General features: G+C 41.9%; 1 protein-coding gene across 1 annotated transcript in view; it reads right to left on the bottom strand.

Moving 5' to 3' along the window:
- Positions 1 to 4963: 4963 nt before the first annotated feature.
- The window catches only part of LOC118793627 (RING finger protein 24-like), a 35115-nt gene continuing 22052 nt past the window's right edge, over positions 4964 to 18026 (bottom strand). The window contains exons 4-7 of the mRNA XM_036551854.1: positions 17288 to 17330; positions 16735 to 16776; positions 10908 to 10987; positions 4964 to 8933 (exon numbers count right to left, since the gene is read on the bottom strand). Of these exons, the coding sequence (XP_036407747.1) occupies positions 8792 to 8933; positions 10908 to 10987; positions 16735 to 16776; positions 17288 to 17330 (307 nt within the window). The 3' untranslated portion in view covers positions 4964 to 8791. The remainder of the gene's footprint in view (positions 8934 to 10907; positions 10988 to 16734; positions 16777 to 17287; positions 17331 to 18026) is intronic.

Genomic DNA, 18026 nt, shown 5'->3' with positions numbered 1-18026 from the left:
ACAAATGTACAAAGTGCGGAGATGGCCCATGAGAAAGAGAGAGAGACAGAGCGAGAGAGAGAAATGAGGTCATTCCTTCCATGTGGAACACTGGGGACACAATATCCAGGCGCACATGGTATTGTAACAAGGAAGGCGTTTTCTGTCATGTCCAGTGGAGGGAGGTGAGGTCATTCAAGCTGCTCAACGGATGAAACGGGCCCCTGTAGAAGCACTTTAGGCAGCGCTGTTTTTTGTTTCAGGCCGTGCTGAATGCAAGCTAAGTTCTGTTATTGACAGATGTGCATCACTGACTCTTTTGTGGTACATTATAAATAAAAATGGTGAAGCAGCTATATGGTTGACTGTCGTTTTTGAGGGCCTATACAATGAATAGATGAATTCGGGTTTGTCAACTTGGTTCTTGTACCAATATCCATACATATGAGGACTTGCTTCGTTGTTTGATTAAAATGTCGAAAGATGTGTGTTACTTCATCAACCACAAGATGGCGATATATTCTTTAAATATTTCCTTTCACAGCTGTTGAAGGAGTATGCGAATAATTTACTTTTAGTGGCATGGTCCACTATTCATTTTAAGGTTTATTTGATTAACATATAATTAATTTTACACTAGTTGAGAAATTGTGCTTCAAGTAACTGCTACAATGACCCAAAACAATCAACCCAACATATCACTAACACACCCAGCACTCTCAGCCCAGTGAGTGGCTGCACAACAGCACTCAAGCATCAACACAAATTGCCTTATGCTAATCTGAAATTAAGACAACCCAGAAACTGTGGGAAGTTAGTGTAGGGGTTAGTGGGGGAAGGGGAATGTATATACCCTGCCTTCACAGATTGATTATTCACATAATCAATGAACAAAGAAAAACTATAGCATAGTTATCCATCAAAATGATGGCTCTGTTGGCCACTCACACTGACTGACTTGTAGGAAGCCTTGCACTGCTGGCACAAGTAGTTCCCTTTGAAGAACTGTGTGCAGTGAATTTACATTTGGAGGATGTCAGATGAAGGCTTTGCACTGTAATGACTTGGACGTGTTGTCATAAAGCTGTCAGATTATGGTATGTTCCAAGGTGAAGGAAATTGCTATACGGGCAATGATGGATGTCTGACATCAATGTTACATAATTGACTCAGTTATATGAATTAGTGCTTTTCTAGAATCCCTGCAGCTCTGTTTTATGCTGTTCGTCTTCCCTTGCCTGCCTTAGTTGTACCCCATTACTGTCATTCACCTAGCTCTGGATGCTGGACACACAGTCAGACCGGTTCAAAAACTAATTGAGGTATTTACTGCAATCCTGTTAATGTGTGTCAGGTATTGAGAATATTAACCTGAAATGATACATTGTAGAGACAGAAACATGCTGAGCACCTCCGGGCTGTGAAATACTATGACCTTTACTTCAGGACAAGGATCTGCAGCTGGGTTCAGGGAGCTGGCGCAAGACAGAGCAGGTCTATTTCTGTCCCCGTCTCCTAGCGTGTCCTGTGACTTCTCTGTCTGGGGAACCACAGTGCTGACCACAGGCCCATGCAATGTCCAGAGAGTTGGCTGAATTCTTAATCTGCCTCTGTGCCCGTCCAGTCACACAGATGGATACCGTCAGCCTCTGTCGAGACTGTTCCGAGCTGAATGTCAAGTCTCAAACAGCGAACGCTGTCACGTCCATGTTCACCTTTCTCTTGTGCTGTGGCCACGTTTTGCATTTAATTCGGCATCTTTGTCACTGGTTTAATGGTCTGCAGTCTCATAATCATTCCATGTCAACACCAGTTCATTGAAGTGGTGTTGACATGGAATGATTAAGTTCCCTTTAGGCAACCACCACGCTGCATTCATCATTTATTGCAGAAACATTTTCCACCCCACTGCATTTATAGTAGTGAAAAGCAAATGCGTGCTCTGCTGTAACCTAATCATACCACCTTAAACCCTGTTACATGCAAAACTGTCATTCTGGATTCTGGATTACTAAACAGACAGCTGAGGCACTTCATTAGCAGATGTATTCCAGGGTAACAGTAATGAGCCACTGATAAAATATTCTAACTCCTCAACTAATCCAAGTGAGACAAGTGAAATGTTGAACTGTAAATTTTAGTGGTACCAAACTATTACAAGGGCATTAATAACTGTGAAACATTTTGTTTAAAATGACTAGTAAGTAGTTGGTGGAAATGCATAATATGTTTGTGTGAAAGATGCCTTTGCCCCATTTAAACATTTATTTAATGACTGCAAAATGTTTCTTTGTAGTCAGTAACAGAGTTTTGTGTCTATATCAAGTGAGTGGTGATGAAGGAAATTGGCTATTAAGTTTAAGGATCCTCCAAGTGGCATCACCACTTGGAGGATCCTTAAACTTAATAGCCAATTTCAACTCCAGTAATTAAATTTCTAACCAGATAATTGTCTATCTGTGAAGAATGTGTGCATGTGAGACAAGGAAGTCAGCCATTGGATAACAAGCCAGACCTGTGTAATTAGAAATGGTTTAAAAACAGGTGTGTTGCTACTTCAGTGAGCTATGCTGTATGAGCATGCAGGATATTTTGCTTGTGCTTACTGGTTTAATTTTCTCTTTTTGCTCTTATCATGGGCAGTGTTGGCCTGTGCTGTTAGTTTATTAACAAGAGAAACTGGCTGTTAAGATAGTGTGGCCTGCAACTGATACTTTAATTGACCATTAGAGGGTAGCAATGTAGTGAAATGTTTGAATTTAAACCATTAATTGAAACTTTATATTAAAACTGTGGGCAGTGGGTTAAATCCTGCTCCAAGTAGAAATATTCATTTAATTTCAAAAGTAACCTTTCCACTTTATCTAAGAAATTGAGAACCATGGAATTGAAAATGCAGCTCCTGCCTGGTAGTGTTAGATTCCGATATTGTGAAACGGAACTCGTGCAAGCGTGTGGAATGCTGGTGTTAACGCCATGAGACCGCGGAGACAGCACAATTACCCTGGCTTGACAGGGGTACAGCTAGTCCTTTAAATCTTAGTGTGAATTAATGCATGGGGGAAGTTTGGTTTGTCTCCCAATACTCATTCGAAATAATTGAACATTGAAACCTCACATCTCGTTGGAATCCCTGTGTGTTAGTGCAGAGGATGTGCGAAGAGAATTTTTTTTTTTTAGCGTGTACGGAGTGTACCGTGACTACTACTCATGGATGTGTTTGCGTGCTTCTCACAGCAGTGTTATCTTGCCCTGTCCTCCAATAATGACCTCAGAGAGTCATTGGGGAGCACCAGAAATGACACAGCAGGTTTAATCAATCTAAAAGCCTCCGGGAGTCGCACAGGTGTTGGTGGTTGCATAGTGAAATCTGACCGTTGCATTAGAATGTCACAGAAATGAATGTGGACCTAGAGATGGTGGAGATTGGACCGACAGGTTACCACGGTGCTGCAATTGTGTGATCATGGTCTTGTTTAAGTGTCAGGATCTTTGCCCTTTCTATTACTGAAGTCCATTAACACAGGAAAAATGTATAGTCTTCCGCCTATATAACAAACGCCTACATTAGTCACTTTATGGAATGCGTAGTGTAACTAAAGTAACTATGAAGGTGTGTATAGAGATGACAAGTGTGGTTCCCCCCCCCCCCCCCCCTCTGACAAGATTGTTGACAATGAACCACAGAAGGAAAGTACTAAAAACAAGGCATATGCCATGTGTGGGAATGAACAGTCTGGGAGGAAGAGAGGTGCTTGCAGTCTGAATTGTGTTGTCTCTGGAAGTCCCACAAACTTTTGCCATGTGTTTTAATGCTTGTTTTGCGGGGCTTTTTTGTGTTGTGAGAAACAATGGGGAAGTTCCTTTAACACCTCCTTCATGTCCTCTGTGCGGCTCTCTCACACAGGACCACAGGCTTTTCCTGGGCCCCTCACCACAGACCAAAAGCCATGGTGATCCCCCTGGTTAATCCGCTTCCCCTTTCTGGTGTCATTACAGCAAAACAGAGGCCACTCCTATTGTCCCTGCACTGATTTTCTCACTGTTGAATTGGGGCCAAATTGGGTTCAGCTTGGAGCGTAACAGGTGCCGTGATGCGGCTGAACATGATCTTGCGTCCTCCATTACAGCAGCTGCTGAGAGTGCCTCTCCCCGCTCAACCTGTTGTTCCTATTGGCTGCTGTGAACCCGCTGACCCAGCCGGAGCTCTCACACGTCCTGCACGTCTCTGATGCTGTGTGCGTGGCCCGCCGTGCCTTTGCAGGAGACCGCCCTCCTCTGCCTCTCACTCAGTTCCCGTTGATACCCCCCACCTCCGTACAATCTATCACACTCCAGAAATATCACCAAGGAGTGCTCCTGCACCCTGACTCCACATTCCCAGCAGTTACAGAACCGGCCATGGCTTACAGGACGTGGAGCAATCAGAGTATTTCATCACCAATTGAAATCATTCCTCTTTCATAAGTCAAACTTCTGAGTTTCCTGGTGTTAGTATGAGGTAGAGTTAGTATAGTTATCTTGGTAGAGTCTGCAGTTTGTAAAAGAGATATGAACTCAAGCATATCCTATAATCTGGGAAAGTGATTTAGACATTTTGGCAGTTTTTATTACATTTATTAACACTGCTGTTTCTTTTTATTTACTAATACAAAAAAGCATCCATATTCTTATACTTGTCGCACATCTATAATGAGGAAATGAAGAAAAAAAAAAATAAGGCTATGGTACTGTTGTCAAGCAGTTGCTTGACAGTGAAGAGAAGGTGCTGTGCCACATTTAAGCCATAAAGAGCACACAACCTGCAAAACAAGAGCCATCAAACATATTCCTTGTTAAAATCTGGTATTTTTATTTACATTTCAAGTTATTAACATGCAACATTTTCTTCATTCGAAATGAACAAAACATGAAATCACTGACAAAAAAAAAATGCAATTAAATATACAAAAATAGAGCTTAGAAATAAAGCGTAAGTCTCCAAAAATATTCTGCTGCAGAAATCTTAGTTTTACAAACACGTCTGTGACCTGGAGTCTGTGGGGGTGCACAGAGGTCATGAGTGATACACTGGTACAGAGGGTGGGGCGGGATTTCGTACACAGGGGTCTGGGGTGGAGGCAGTGTGTACCCCAGTTCGTCCGACGGTGAGGGTGGAGGGCTAAAGACGGACACTTGGCACTGTGTAAAAGGACGCGACGGAGTAATCGGAGAGGCAGTGAACCTTGAACACGTTAAGGCAGAAACCGCACCTTTTAGCACCAACGCATGCTGCGAGACTGTTGCTCTCAGGGTCATTCATCATCAAATCAATGCTGATGTTGTTTGTACAATCGGCTTCTGAACTTCTGAACTTCCTTTAGGTACTTGAAACTAACTTTATACGCCCAAATGCATTAATCAAATGAGTTATATTTGGAACATTCTGGTCTTTGTTTCTTTTCTTGACAGAAAATAATAGAATCCAAACAATTAAAAACACAGAATAAGGACTGACTGATTAATTACTGAAGAGGATCATCCTTCACAGTTACATTAATGAAGCACTTTATCTGAGACTCTCCTATGCCGGTCATTAAAACCCACACCGTATACAAGGAAAGCATGAGCACATTCCCACCTCTCTGACAGCAGCAGCATATCGAAAACAAAACGACAATATTAGGAGGTACAAACATTGATCATTAACAACATACCGTTTAGGGGACAGAAGGAACATAGACAACTGTACAGATTCCTTTTTCCCAACTGTAACATTTACATGAGTAACTCTGCACTTGCACCCCTCCCTCTGTACTTACAGAAAAGAGAAGGGTATCCCTTACACAGCATTCAAATATCAGAGTACTACCACCACTGGAGTAAATCATTTGGGAAGATAAGTGTTCATTCTGTCTGTAATACTTAAAAGGAAGCATGTAAGTGCTATGCAGTAGCAACGTATTTGCTGCTGGAAGGAAGCCTTCCAGTATTAAGAGCAGCTCCACACTTGCACGTGAGAAGTAAAAGATGTAACAATGTAACATCCATGCTGTTGCACACATCATTTTCCATCACCGGCTGAAGCAGTGACTAGTTATTTCCCAGTATATTTTCACATTGTCAGTCAGCTTATTCGTGCCGAAAGACAAAACAGCTGTCATTCTCAGCCACAGCATTATGGCACCAGCTGTGGCTTCCTTCTCTTGGTTCTTCTTGTACTGATAAACCCTGCATGTGGGATTCTCACCACGTATGCTCTGCGAGGCAGATCTCATATTTAAAAAAAAAATGACATTCTGATGTGAGGGATAGAGGGGAAGAAGAGACTGGCAGGAAGAGGGAAAGTGAGGAGGACTGGCAGGAACAGGACTGAGCCGTGAAGGGAACATGGCAGATTGATGGGTGAAACGGCCTCCCCAGTCACTGTAGAAAAGTGCCACCTCATTGCAACCTGCTGACCACAGTCACGTCTGCACGCTGGCCACAGATGTCAACAACCCCGCCGTCTGGTTCAAGGTCGTTAGAGCCAGTGTGTCAGGGTACACAGAGACTGCTGCTCAACCTACAGCGACGCCCCCGCAGTCAGCCCTTAACGTTGTCTAAGCAACTCTCTGTCTTTGTTCTCAAATCAAATTGTGAAGGTACTGAATACGTGTAATACTTGTAATTGCATTACTTTAAATTACACACTACATTTGGACAGGGGCTGCTCTGTTGGCTCTACTGAACAGCCCAGTGGCTGACAAATGACAACATATTACACTGGAGGAAACAGCTACTAATATACATTGGTATAACTTTGTTCTATCCCTGCCATTGTGATTTTTGGAAAAAAAGAAATTAAAAGCCTGATCACCGAATTAAGATATGTCTTTTTCATGTTAAAACACCACCAACAGAAGGAAGACACCTGTCTGACAAGATATGTGATACTGTAGAAAAAAAAAAAACATATATACACTTCTTGTCTTGCATAGTGTCATAACTAATGGGAGATGTTCTGGCATGAAAATCCAACTCTGGGTTTTTATCAAATGTTCTACCCAGAGCAGATTGGCCGTAAAAGAAGCTACCCTCAAACAAAAATGTTTGTTCCCTTTCTTTAAATAATTGCGGATTTAGACAAATTAACTGGTACACTTGGTAGAAAAAATACTTCCAAAATATTTTTCTAGCTGAGGGTTTCACATCAAGATATATTTCCAGGATTAGTAGGAATAAAAGCTCATCATTTTCTTATTTTAAAAATCTCCCACTCGGATGTTAATATTTGACCATTTTTACGCTGTGTCATAATACTATCATTGCCATTAAAAATGAAACAATCCTCTGAAAAAAATGATTTTCAGGAGAGTATTTGAAAGTGAAACAGTGAAGCAGTCCTTCTACCTTTAACTGCCTTTTCCAACCTGAAACCTGAAACCATGAGACTGTAAGTGTGCATGTTCTTATTTTGGATTCACTTTCTTTAGTAACATAAATAAGATAAGGCCGTTTACTAGCTCTTACACAATCACTGCCGCGAGCCTCTTGAGGGCTGGAGGTGTCGTATATCCCCATTTCCTGCATGGCTCTGTGCAGGAAGTGGTTGCCCATGCATGTTGATGTACAAGCAGGAAACAGTCACAGATTCCACAATTACACAGGAAATTAGTATTTAGTAAGCTCTACTCTTTTCTTCAGGAAATAGGTGACCTACCGAGTAGGAAATATCAAATTAGACATAACTATGTTAAAAGGCAGTGTGATACGGATACAAAATATTTTTCTCCCTTCTCCAACAATTATCAAAGAAAGAAAACAAACGCCTGCCAGAAAATGTTTACCTGATTGTGAAAACTGATCTGTAAGTGGCAGCCTGCTGTGTGCTTAGCACTGTTGCCTGGCCCCATGCCTTCCACTTGCATTACGTGCTAAACACGCGGCCCCATTGGGAGCAATATTACCCCTGCCTCACAGTATGCTGTGAGCGATGGCTGCCGTTTAGAAACGCACGCTGACTGAAATGGGAACTCGGCTAGAGCTTTTCAGATGATGGAGAGGGGTAATGCGAGCAGTCCTCATATCAGAGAAGGACTCAGGCAGCGTTTCGTAGTGGCAAAGGACCTCCACAGCCCAGTGCTAATGGACAGCACCGACACAATACGATCAGCGCTTAATCCTTGTTCACATTAGCAGGTCGCCGCCTGACAGATAAACATGACTGGATGCAAATAGAGTCTCAATTTCTTGTTGCTCTGAACCCAAATATATTGTGTCCCAAAACGAGGCCCTTTCTCTCTCTGCCACCTGCTTAATATCCCACTTAATGTCTCCTATTCCTCCTCGGAAAAGCAGTCCCTTTTAAACATTTTACTATTTTAAGTGCCTTGTGGTTCAACATGAAACAAAATGACAATAAAATAAGACATATTACAAATACTATAAAATATGATATTGACACAACCTTAAAAGGCCAATAGGGTTGGGTTCCTATAAAGCATGTGTTATTTCAGACATTTACAGTTTTGACACTTTTTTTTCTTGTGCTACTGCCCCCATAAAAGTGCTTTGGTTATGAAACAGTCATGTGACCATGGCTTGGCCAGTGAGAAAACAGCATTACTCTTCATTGTTCACAAAAAAAAATTCAGAACTGCAACAGTTTCAGATAAAAAAAAGTCTTTGTGAGCCCACCAAGGCAGAGAATGAGAAGAAAAAGCAGACTACTAGGTTCAAGTGTTGTGAGTCTCTGCATAGTAACACCAGTTTGTGTGTCCATAGTCACATCCAAGTGCTCCTGTACAGGTGAGTGTGTGAGGCTGAGTAAGGCTGTAACCTCCGGGGGGCGCTATACCGGGTTGTCCATGCCAGGCAGCGGCTGCTGCGTCGGGCCTTGGGGCTCTGTGGTTCCCTGCTGCTGTGCCAACTGGAGGACGGGCATGTTGCACAGGGGGCACACCTTCCGCACCTCCAACCACTTAATGAGGCACCTGGGAGAGAGGGGAGGGAGGCCATGACACACGCCCACCCACTCGCATGTTGTCTACAGCATCACCTCACTGAAAGCACCATTTCACAGCATTACTTCAAGTGCAGACTAGACAGTACCACTCGAATGTTTGGACACGCTTTATTTTTACTCTTTTCCACATTTTAGCATAAAAGTAAAGACATCAAACTGCGAAACAACACAAATGGAATTATGTAGTGACCAAAAACAAATCAAAACTACCTTATTTTAGATTCTTAAAAAAAAATTTTTAAGGAAATTTTTTTGGAAAGAAATTCATACAAAGGCATTAGCTTTACTATTTACACTTGTGGAAGAAACACATTTTAAATGTTTAAGCCAAGTCTTTGGATCAAAATGTCTTTGAATACATGTTTCCCCACTATCTTAATCAGGTGTGTCTAAACGTTTGACTGGTATCGTACCTACTGATTTATGCCCTACTACAGGTTATTCCTTTAGCTAATGCTATGCGATCATTTTTGAATCCCATCCTACATGCCCCCCCATGCCCTACACAACATTACATCACTATATCAATATGCTCAGCTGATGACCGACCCTGGGTGATGTACATAGTTTACATTTTTGCTCCCATTAAATTTGCATTGCTGTATATTTTTTCTGAGGCACTGCAGGCTTAGTACAGTGTTTGAGCCTGCCACTCCTTGGTCACATGGCCACTACCATGCTAAATGCAGGACATATTAGTGTGTCACTGTGAATAGAGCTCTGTGTATAACACAACAACGCTAATTAAATTTGACAGCACCAGTAAAGTAGATATGACATTTTTGACAGTGAATACAGTATCTGTGCAAAACATCTGGCCAGTGTGTCTGGGAATGTGTCGCCTGAAATAGACATGGACACTCTTAAGCTGATGTGACGTGAGCTTTCCTGTGTTTCTCAGCGAGAGCGGTGAGGACTGTGAGAAAATGCAGCTCTGCTTAAAGTGTCGGTTCTTCCTGCAGTGAATAATTTACCGCAGCCGACGGTTATTCTGGGCTTCTGGGTCCCTGAAGGAGCATGAAGCAGGTAATGCTGTCAGAAACGCTGTATTTACTTTGAAATGCTGGGTTTCAGACTGCGTGTTTGAATGCATGTGTTCTTGCATGTGTGTGTGTGTGTGTGTCTGTGTGTGTGTGTTTGTGTCTGTGTGTGCGTGAGTAGCAGCCACGGTCATGGTAGAGGCTGTTCTTTACAGTTCAGTGTTTACCACCCTGGTGCTATGCTCCCCACTCACATGCCACGACACTCTGACACAAACAAGGCTCCAGTGTGACAGACAGAGGCGCTGCTGTTTACGAAGCAAGAGGCTCATCCTCTGGTAGAGAGAACAGTGAGAGTGTTTCTGCGGCAGGGACCCTCTCTCATAAACAGCCCTGTTTTAATGGTCCAGGGGGCAGCGGGAATGCAACACTCTGCTGGAGACACCGTTTCATCAACGCCTGCTCTGTCTCAGCTGTGCAGTCTGTGCGTGTGTGTGTGTGTGTGTGAGCGACCACAGTCATGCAGGTTATTTATATGGAAATGTCTCCAGATTTTTTTTCCATAACCTAAGACAGCACTGAATTGGATTACACAGAAGGACAAACACTGTACTGTAAAGGCAAAGACACTTTGCAGTATCCAAGATTCCCTCTACTTACATTGAGAGTTCTGTTCCAGCGTTCCTGAAGTGAAAGTCGCACTGTATCTCCTTAATTTCAACAAATCAAAGAGTGACCGAGGTTCAGCCCAATCATAAAGGAGCATCCCATGCTTCACCTCGTTAATGGTCCCTAAGCGATTTGCATGGGGTTCCACAACGTCAGGCCAAAAACTATTGGTTTTGAGCGGAAGTACAGAAAATCCACACCTGTGGTAAAACATGACCTGAACTGTGTTTCTGCTAAATCTGGTTGTCCAAGGACAAATACCATAACAGGTTAACCCACTCATGTGTACTTACTTCCTGTGAAAGGCGTGCTTGCAGGGGCAGATTCCCAGCTCATCCTTCTGTTTGAACTCCTCTAAGCACACTGCACATATCTAGGGAAAGGGAAACACTTCTGTTACACAGCTCACTGTAATGAATTAAAACATGAAATATATTAGAGCTGTTTTTTAGCCAAAGGGATCCTCATTTTAATCTCAGCTAAAGTAAGAGCATATCTTAACAAATACACATGCACAAACATCCTCTGTAGAGTTGTCACAGCTTGTAGGAGTGAGTACAGGTTGACCCTTTGGGAAGCAGAGTCCTCCAACCAGTCTGTAAGAGCATCGCTGTTACAGCTGAGAGCATCGTGGTGGCTCTGAGCTGAAAAACACAGAGACATGTCTCCGTGTTCCCTATGGAGGGGGAGGAGGTCGCTTTACATTGCACACAGATGTACCGTAAACACGGCTGCATCTGCAGGGAAAACCCCAGGAGCTCAGAGACATCCTGCTCTCTGAGTGGGAGACTTCCGTCTCCATGACCCGATTCCTCCACTGAGAGCGTGGGGATCACGGTAAAGCAGTATTTACAGCAGAACGCAACAGCTATGATGATTCTGGTTTATTTTCCTCTTACTTCCAAAATGAAGTTTGACAGAAAAACAGTAACACTGAGAATCCCTGTGGTAAAATCAAATGCATGGATGAAAAGGAGAACCAGCCAGAGTAAGAGTATACATCAGCAAGAGTATATGGAAAATGTATGCGTGACACTTCACATGTTATCACATGAAACAGTCTGACAACAGATGAGTCAATGTCTGCGTGGGGCTGCACAATGTCATTTTAGTAAACCACAGCTACAATCCACAATCAGGGATTCAAACTGAGGTGGGAATGAGATATGACTTTCTTGCATGTCTGAGCAAAGTAAGAGAAAAGAGCTGTCATCCCTTTCGGTGTCAGACCATGATGGATTTCTCCACAGGCTACATCTAACTGAACAATGATGTAACATCCCATGAGTGAAATACGCTGCAATGTTCCGTGAGGAACTAGTCTAATTGAGAGTTACATAACACACGCTGAAGTCATCTTTCTGCAGCACTGTCCTCTCCCCATCTACCTCCGAGGGTGGAACTAGCTCCCCCACCATGTCCCCCGGTATCAATGGGAGAGATACTGATAACGCACCTATTGCATTTTTCTCTCATTATTGTACTCTTGGCTTCATGTAACTGTCAGCTTTATGTAATTTCAGTGGCACCATCTGTCCGTTCAAATGGGCAAATCATCTTGGAAACTGTGTTTGCCTTTGCGTTTGATTGGCATATGCACTAATTCATAGTTGTAATGCACTCCATCAACATGTTCTGCGAGAGCTGATTTTACCGCTTGTGAAGAAGCACAGTCAGTTTGGAAATGAGAGATTCAGGTGGGGGAAGGGCAGCGTAACTGCTGAATGATCAACACTGTCAGACATACTGCATTCTCAGCAGTGGGAAACAGGCCAACATCTGGATGTACCTGAGTAAATCACGATAAGCAACTAGAAAACAAACAAATCACATTGTAGCAGTTTCAAGGACTGACAGCACTGTTGTGTGTATGCGTCTGTGTGCGTGTGTGTCTAACTCTTCATTCCAGCCCTTCCTAAGATCACGAATCTCTGAAAGTGCGAGTATTCCCCTTCTGAACTCCGTTTCAGAACGTATGACTCCTGGCAACAAAATTCCAACAAGCACAGGGAAGGTCGGTATGACAGCGACTCCCTCAGGTACAGCTCACGGCTGTTTCCCGTCCTCTTCTCTTTCTACTACTGAAGTACCGTCCTGAGTAAGCACATGCCTGTCTCCACAGAGCGCCATCAATGGCTAGAAAATGTGACACGGTGTCAGCGCTATCACATTCATCTCCTGCAGCCTAGCAACAGAAGCAGGAGTCTCTAGAAGTGATAGCTGCAGCCCTGCGCGTCTGAATGGCATCCGTGCTAGCAGGTCTTTGAGCTGTGATGGAAATGAAACGGGTGCATTACAGCTAGGCAGAGCAAGCAGGCTAGCTAAGGCTGTGAGCCTGATACGTACTGCTGACTGGACACAGCGCACCCTCCTCAGTCTGGGAAAATGCATACTCTGTTATGCAAGTACCAGGACGGAGAGAAACAAGGACGTGCTGAAAATCACAGAGCCTATACATGAGAACTTGCTTTGAGATATGCCCCCATGGGCATGGTCGGCCTGCAACTGGACATTTCTGCGGTTTGACTTAGGCCCCAGGATCACAAAATTTGATCCTGACCACTATATATACACAAAATAAAACAACCCTTACTAACAGTAATGTCAACTAAGGGCAAACCCCTTTAGCTCACCAATATTCTTCAATTCAGTAGTTCTACTTTTCCTTCTCCTGACTTACATTCAGCTTGGTCATACAGAGACTCTTTGCGACTCATCGTGGTTTAGGACTAAATTTTATAGTCTAAAAATGTTTGGAGGAAAACCGAGCAGCTGAAATTGAAGCACTGCAAAAAAGCTTTGGCTTTGAAACAGAGGAAAGACTAAAAGCTGGGATGGCAATTACTTGCTCCTGCAAATGTTTTTACTTTTAGGTTACAGTGTAAGCACCTCCCACCATTTGTAAACCCTTTCTCAGTATACAACAGGAAAGGGAATTTTACCTTTACATTCTTAAGCCTCTGTTTAGAAATGTCACATGTTAAAAAAAACCAGAGGGCTGTGTGTTCAATTTACAGGTAGAGCAAAGCCACTGTAACCTTGAGCAAGGCAGTCATCCTGAACCGCCCAGCTCTATTTTGATAATACAACTTGTAAGTCAGCTTGGAAAAGGGTGTTAGCTAATAAGTACATACATGTTCATTATCCATTTGATTACTAGTATTACTGGCCAATACGTAGACTGTGGACATCAGTGCAACTCGTGTACATGTGGCATACTGACACGTTTTCGTCCTAGTAGTGGTGGGGTTACTGAGGCCATCGCAGTGAGAGTAATGCTCACTCTGAAATTCCAGGACTGCTGGAGGGATGTTGTTGGACTCACACACTGGTACTGCAATCGACATTTTCATTAGCAAGGCTGTGAGGGCTATGAGCTGGGTCTGCCAATTACACTGCCAAAAACACACCCTCCCCTGGCCAAACAGGAGCACACATACATCATATCTCACAGGAGAGACACGCTGTTCCTCTGCTCCTCTTTGAAGTGTGCTTTCATATCTCCAATAAGAACCGCATGACATGCAGGATTAAAAATCACTGATTAGGAGGTACTTTTTGTTGTTGTTGTTGTTGTGCTATTGATTTTCCCAGAAGAGAAAGCACACTGCTAAGTAATATATAAAAAATGATTTCATTTGAAGTTTGAGGTCTGATCTGCATCTATATCCATTCTTATCACCAATTGTTTCTTAATTCTTAACAATTAGACCTGCAATTACATACTCAGCCAATTATTTGCTAGGGGTAGATTACATCTTAGATCTAGTTTGTCATGATTCCAATATTTAAGTCTCATCAGCACTGAAGTATTCACAAAGACCACTGGTACTTAATATTTATGACACAGCAAAGAAATTGTAATGACAGAGAGAGTCTCTCTAACAATAATGCATGCTTAACATGACTTCAGCAATATCACAATAGTCTCCCCCACAGTAAGCTGTTTGTTAGCCATTTATCCATACTGGAATGGTCATGCCTCTTCCAGAAGGTAAATGCTGAGTTTAAACTGGGCAGCACTGTGACCAGGAGATCCCAGTGTCATTACAACATCCAAGTAGCGGCCAGCCCGAACAGCAGACCAGCACTTGCACATGGAAGACTGCGCTGGTGGAACGGCCACAGGAGTGAGTGAAGCCAGTAAGACTGTTATGTTAGTATGAGAGATAAATTACAGACTTGGATCAAGTCACAACTATATAAGCCCCTAAGCTTTCCAAACATCCCTGCCACTTCTTACTGCTTGCAGGGGACAGTGGGGGGTCGATCATAGATTTGCTTGGCTGAGATGAGAAGTTCAGGATCAGTTCCCCACAAAGGTCACCTCAAGAGCCCTAACAACCCACAGCCACGCCAAGAAAGACATTTCTGTGGCTTGTTATAAACACAAGAAAAAAAGAATGAATAGTAAGGAGGTACAGCCTATGAACTTTTGAACAGCTAGTGGTTAAAAAAAAAAAACAAACAACCTTTGCAAGTGTCCTTAAAGGCCCTCAAAAAAAAAAAAAAAAAAAAAAAAAAAAATTATATATATATATATATATATATATATATATATATATATATATATATATATATAGAAATCATACACAATTATACTGTGGCTCAGTCATACTCTATTCGGTTGCAAACCCACTGTTGTTCTAAAGCCTGTTTCACTGGGATCAGCGCATGCTATCATACAGTTTTAGGAGACAGAGGGATACAAAAATTAATTTATATATATACATATATATATATATATATATATATATATAATATATATTTTTATATATTTATATATTTTTTATATATATTTTTTAATAAAACTAATTAAAATAATCAGCTAATTCTTCAAAATGAAAGCTTGGCAGTTAATTACTCTTCATAATGAATGCTGCAGTAAACAGTCTCATAACATTAGTTTTTTGACAATTTAGAACAAAATTACTGCTGGCTGTTGCAAATGTTGCTTCAGGGGCTGAAAGCACACTGCTGTTCAACGCACTGACCAAAATATCGTAATTAAAAAATGTATCTTCTGCCGTTAAAAAGAACAGATTTAACATAGAGCTGTAACAAATACAGACAGGAGACAGAACTGAAGAGTGCATTACAGTTTCATTAGTGGAACTACTGCAGCATGAATCACTGACAATGATCTCATCTGTAAACACAGCTGATGCAGAACGTTTACGGACATGATCACACACACAGGTATGTGTTTATCTCAGACTGAGTGGTAGGAGCCACTGATTTATGCTTATTGAACAAATAATGACTTTGAGTTTCTAAGCCTACATGAAATAACTCTATGCATGTAACTATGCAGAACAAATGAGAGGCATATGATTTTTTTTTGTCAGTGAACATTAGTAAGTTTCACCTCAGATGCACCCCGACTCCAAATACAGGATAGGTCTGCCGAGGTTGTTTGCATTCTTGAACTGGAACCCTAATAGCATGCCATTTTGTGATGACGCTGTTTATATCAGACAGGCGCAACAACACCAAACTGTGGTGCTACCATATCTGTATAAGAACTGTAAAGAGCACAAGGCATCGGGTGAGTCGACTTGCACTCCTCCTTCTAACATTAAACACAGATGCTGACAGCATTGAAATAAGCTTCAGTCACATGAAAGCAATCAAGCCTTTCTCCAAGAATAGACTAGAACCGTGACAAATTGATGCAGGCATACGGATTGCCACCTGCTGTTGACTTCCCAGTTTCACTGCTCTCTAAAAAGCAAGCATAGGCCAGGGAAGGGTGATGGCATTTCTGGAACTTATGCATGTAATGTAGGCCGTTGTGTCTGTTCACTACAGTCTTCTGTAATTATTGTCTTCCACAGATTGTTACCTTCTCGAAAAATGCAAGACACAGTCTACCTTGTGATATCTGTGGTTTTGTTGTTCTAAACAATAGATGATTGTGAGTCATTCGATATCATCTGTTTTGATTTTTCCTGGGTTGAACCAATTTTTGTTTCAGAAGTCTGTTCTTCAAAGGCATATTTCCTTTCATTGCAAGCAGACGAATTAGACTTTAATCAAATAAGTCGTTTATACTGTGGCCATTGGGATAGGACTATGGGAGCTATTCAAAGTAGCTTCAAAATACAGGATTTCACTTACCTCATGTAAATTTAGCTCTTTTACTTTTTCCTTCTGTATAACCTAGAAGAACAAGAAACAGTATTTACACTGTACAGTATGTCCCTTTTTCTGTATTTTAAATAAGAACATCTATGTAAGACAGAGAAACCTGGAGAAACAATAAGGATCAGGGGTACAGCAGGCTTGGTACCCAGCAAACGGGGCTCTCTAACAGTTGTGTGTATGATTTCCACTCAGAGGGATCTGCCGCTGCTCTAAGCTCCAGGTGGTATCCTCTGTAAAATTCACTGTTTCATTATGTCGAGCTGGACAGTTTCAAGACTGATGGCTGGCTCTAAAGAAACATGCTGTGCGTTTTACAACCACAGGGAGAGCCAGCGCTCACTGAAATAAGAGCCATAAGACAGAGTGATATTATATACAATGAAAAACTATCCCCAGTCTACTCAGAGCTCAGAATTTCCTGTGAGGCTCACAGTCAACGTGGAGCAGAAATATAACTACCACTGCAGTGACTGGTGATGTACATTCACCGTGACAGTAGAGGACACAAGAAATGATTCCTCCTTACCTGCTTGTAAGCATACAGCTCCTTGTGTGCCTGATGCCGTAATCTGCAGAGGAATGTACATAACATCCTTTTTTAGGGAAGTACCTTAAGAAACAGCCACACAGCAATTCTTTCATCACATGATAACCTCTTTCTTAGAGACACCAGTTTCACTCATTCATAGAAGAAAGAGCATTAAAATGAATAAAATAATGCATTCAATCAAATCAAAAACAGACGGTTACATGACAAACATTCTATCCTGTGTGTGTTGTGCAGGTGCTGTAATTCTGAATTGATGGTAAGAAAACAACTGTCACATGGATTCAGCAACCCCTGAATTATTATTTTATTATAATTTACTTCTGAAAAATATTGTATTTTGTATGTTTTTAATGAACACAATTTATATTTTATCCATATTCTTTAAGTGGCTGGAAAAATGTATGCTTTAAATAAAACCAAAGATGACCACACTTAAGGTAAGGTTGACATTCCACCTGTGAATCAATTAAGTTAGATAAAGTAAAAAAAAATTATAAAGCCCTATATGTTGTCCATTTACAAAGCTGGACATTTTCTGAAGCAATTTGGTTATCTTGCTCAAGGGAATAAAGGCTGATTCTAAAATCTAACCCGCAGTATTCTGGGTGCAAGGCCTTATCCTCTATGAAACATTGCAGCCACAACCTTCTTGCAGAGTGATACTGCTTGTATTGTAGACTACCACAACTGACTTTACTCAATTTCAGCCTTCATT

The sequence above is a fragment of the Megalops cyprinoides genome, chromosome 18 (genome assembly GCF_013368585.1).
Source record: "Megalops cyprinoides isolate fMegCyp1 chromosome 18, fMegCyp1.pri, whole genome shotgun sequence".
NCBI lineage: Eukaryota > Metazoa > Chordata > Actinopteri > Elopiformes > Megalopidae > Megalops > Megalops cyprinoides.
The sequence above is the reverse complement of the archived record's forward strand: the minus strand, read 5'-3'. Positions and strand labels throughout refer to the sequence as shown.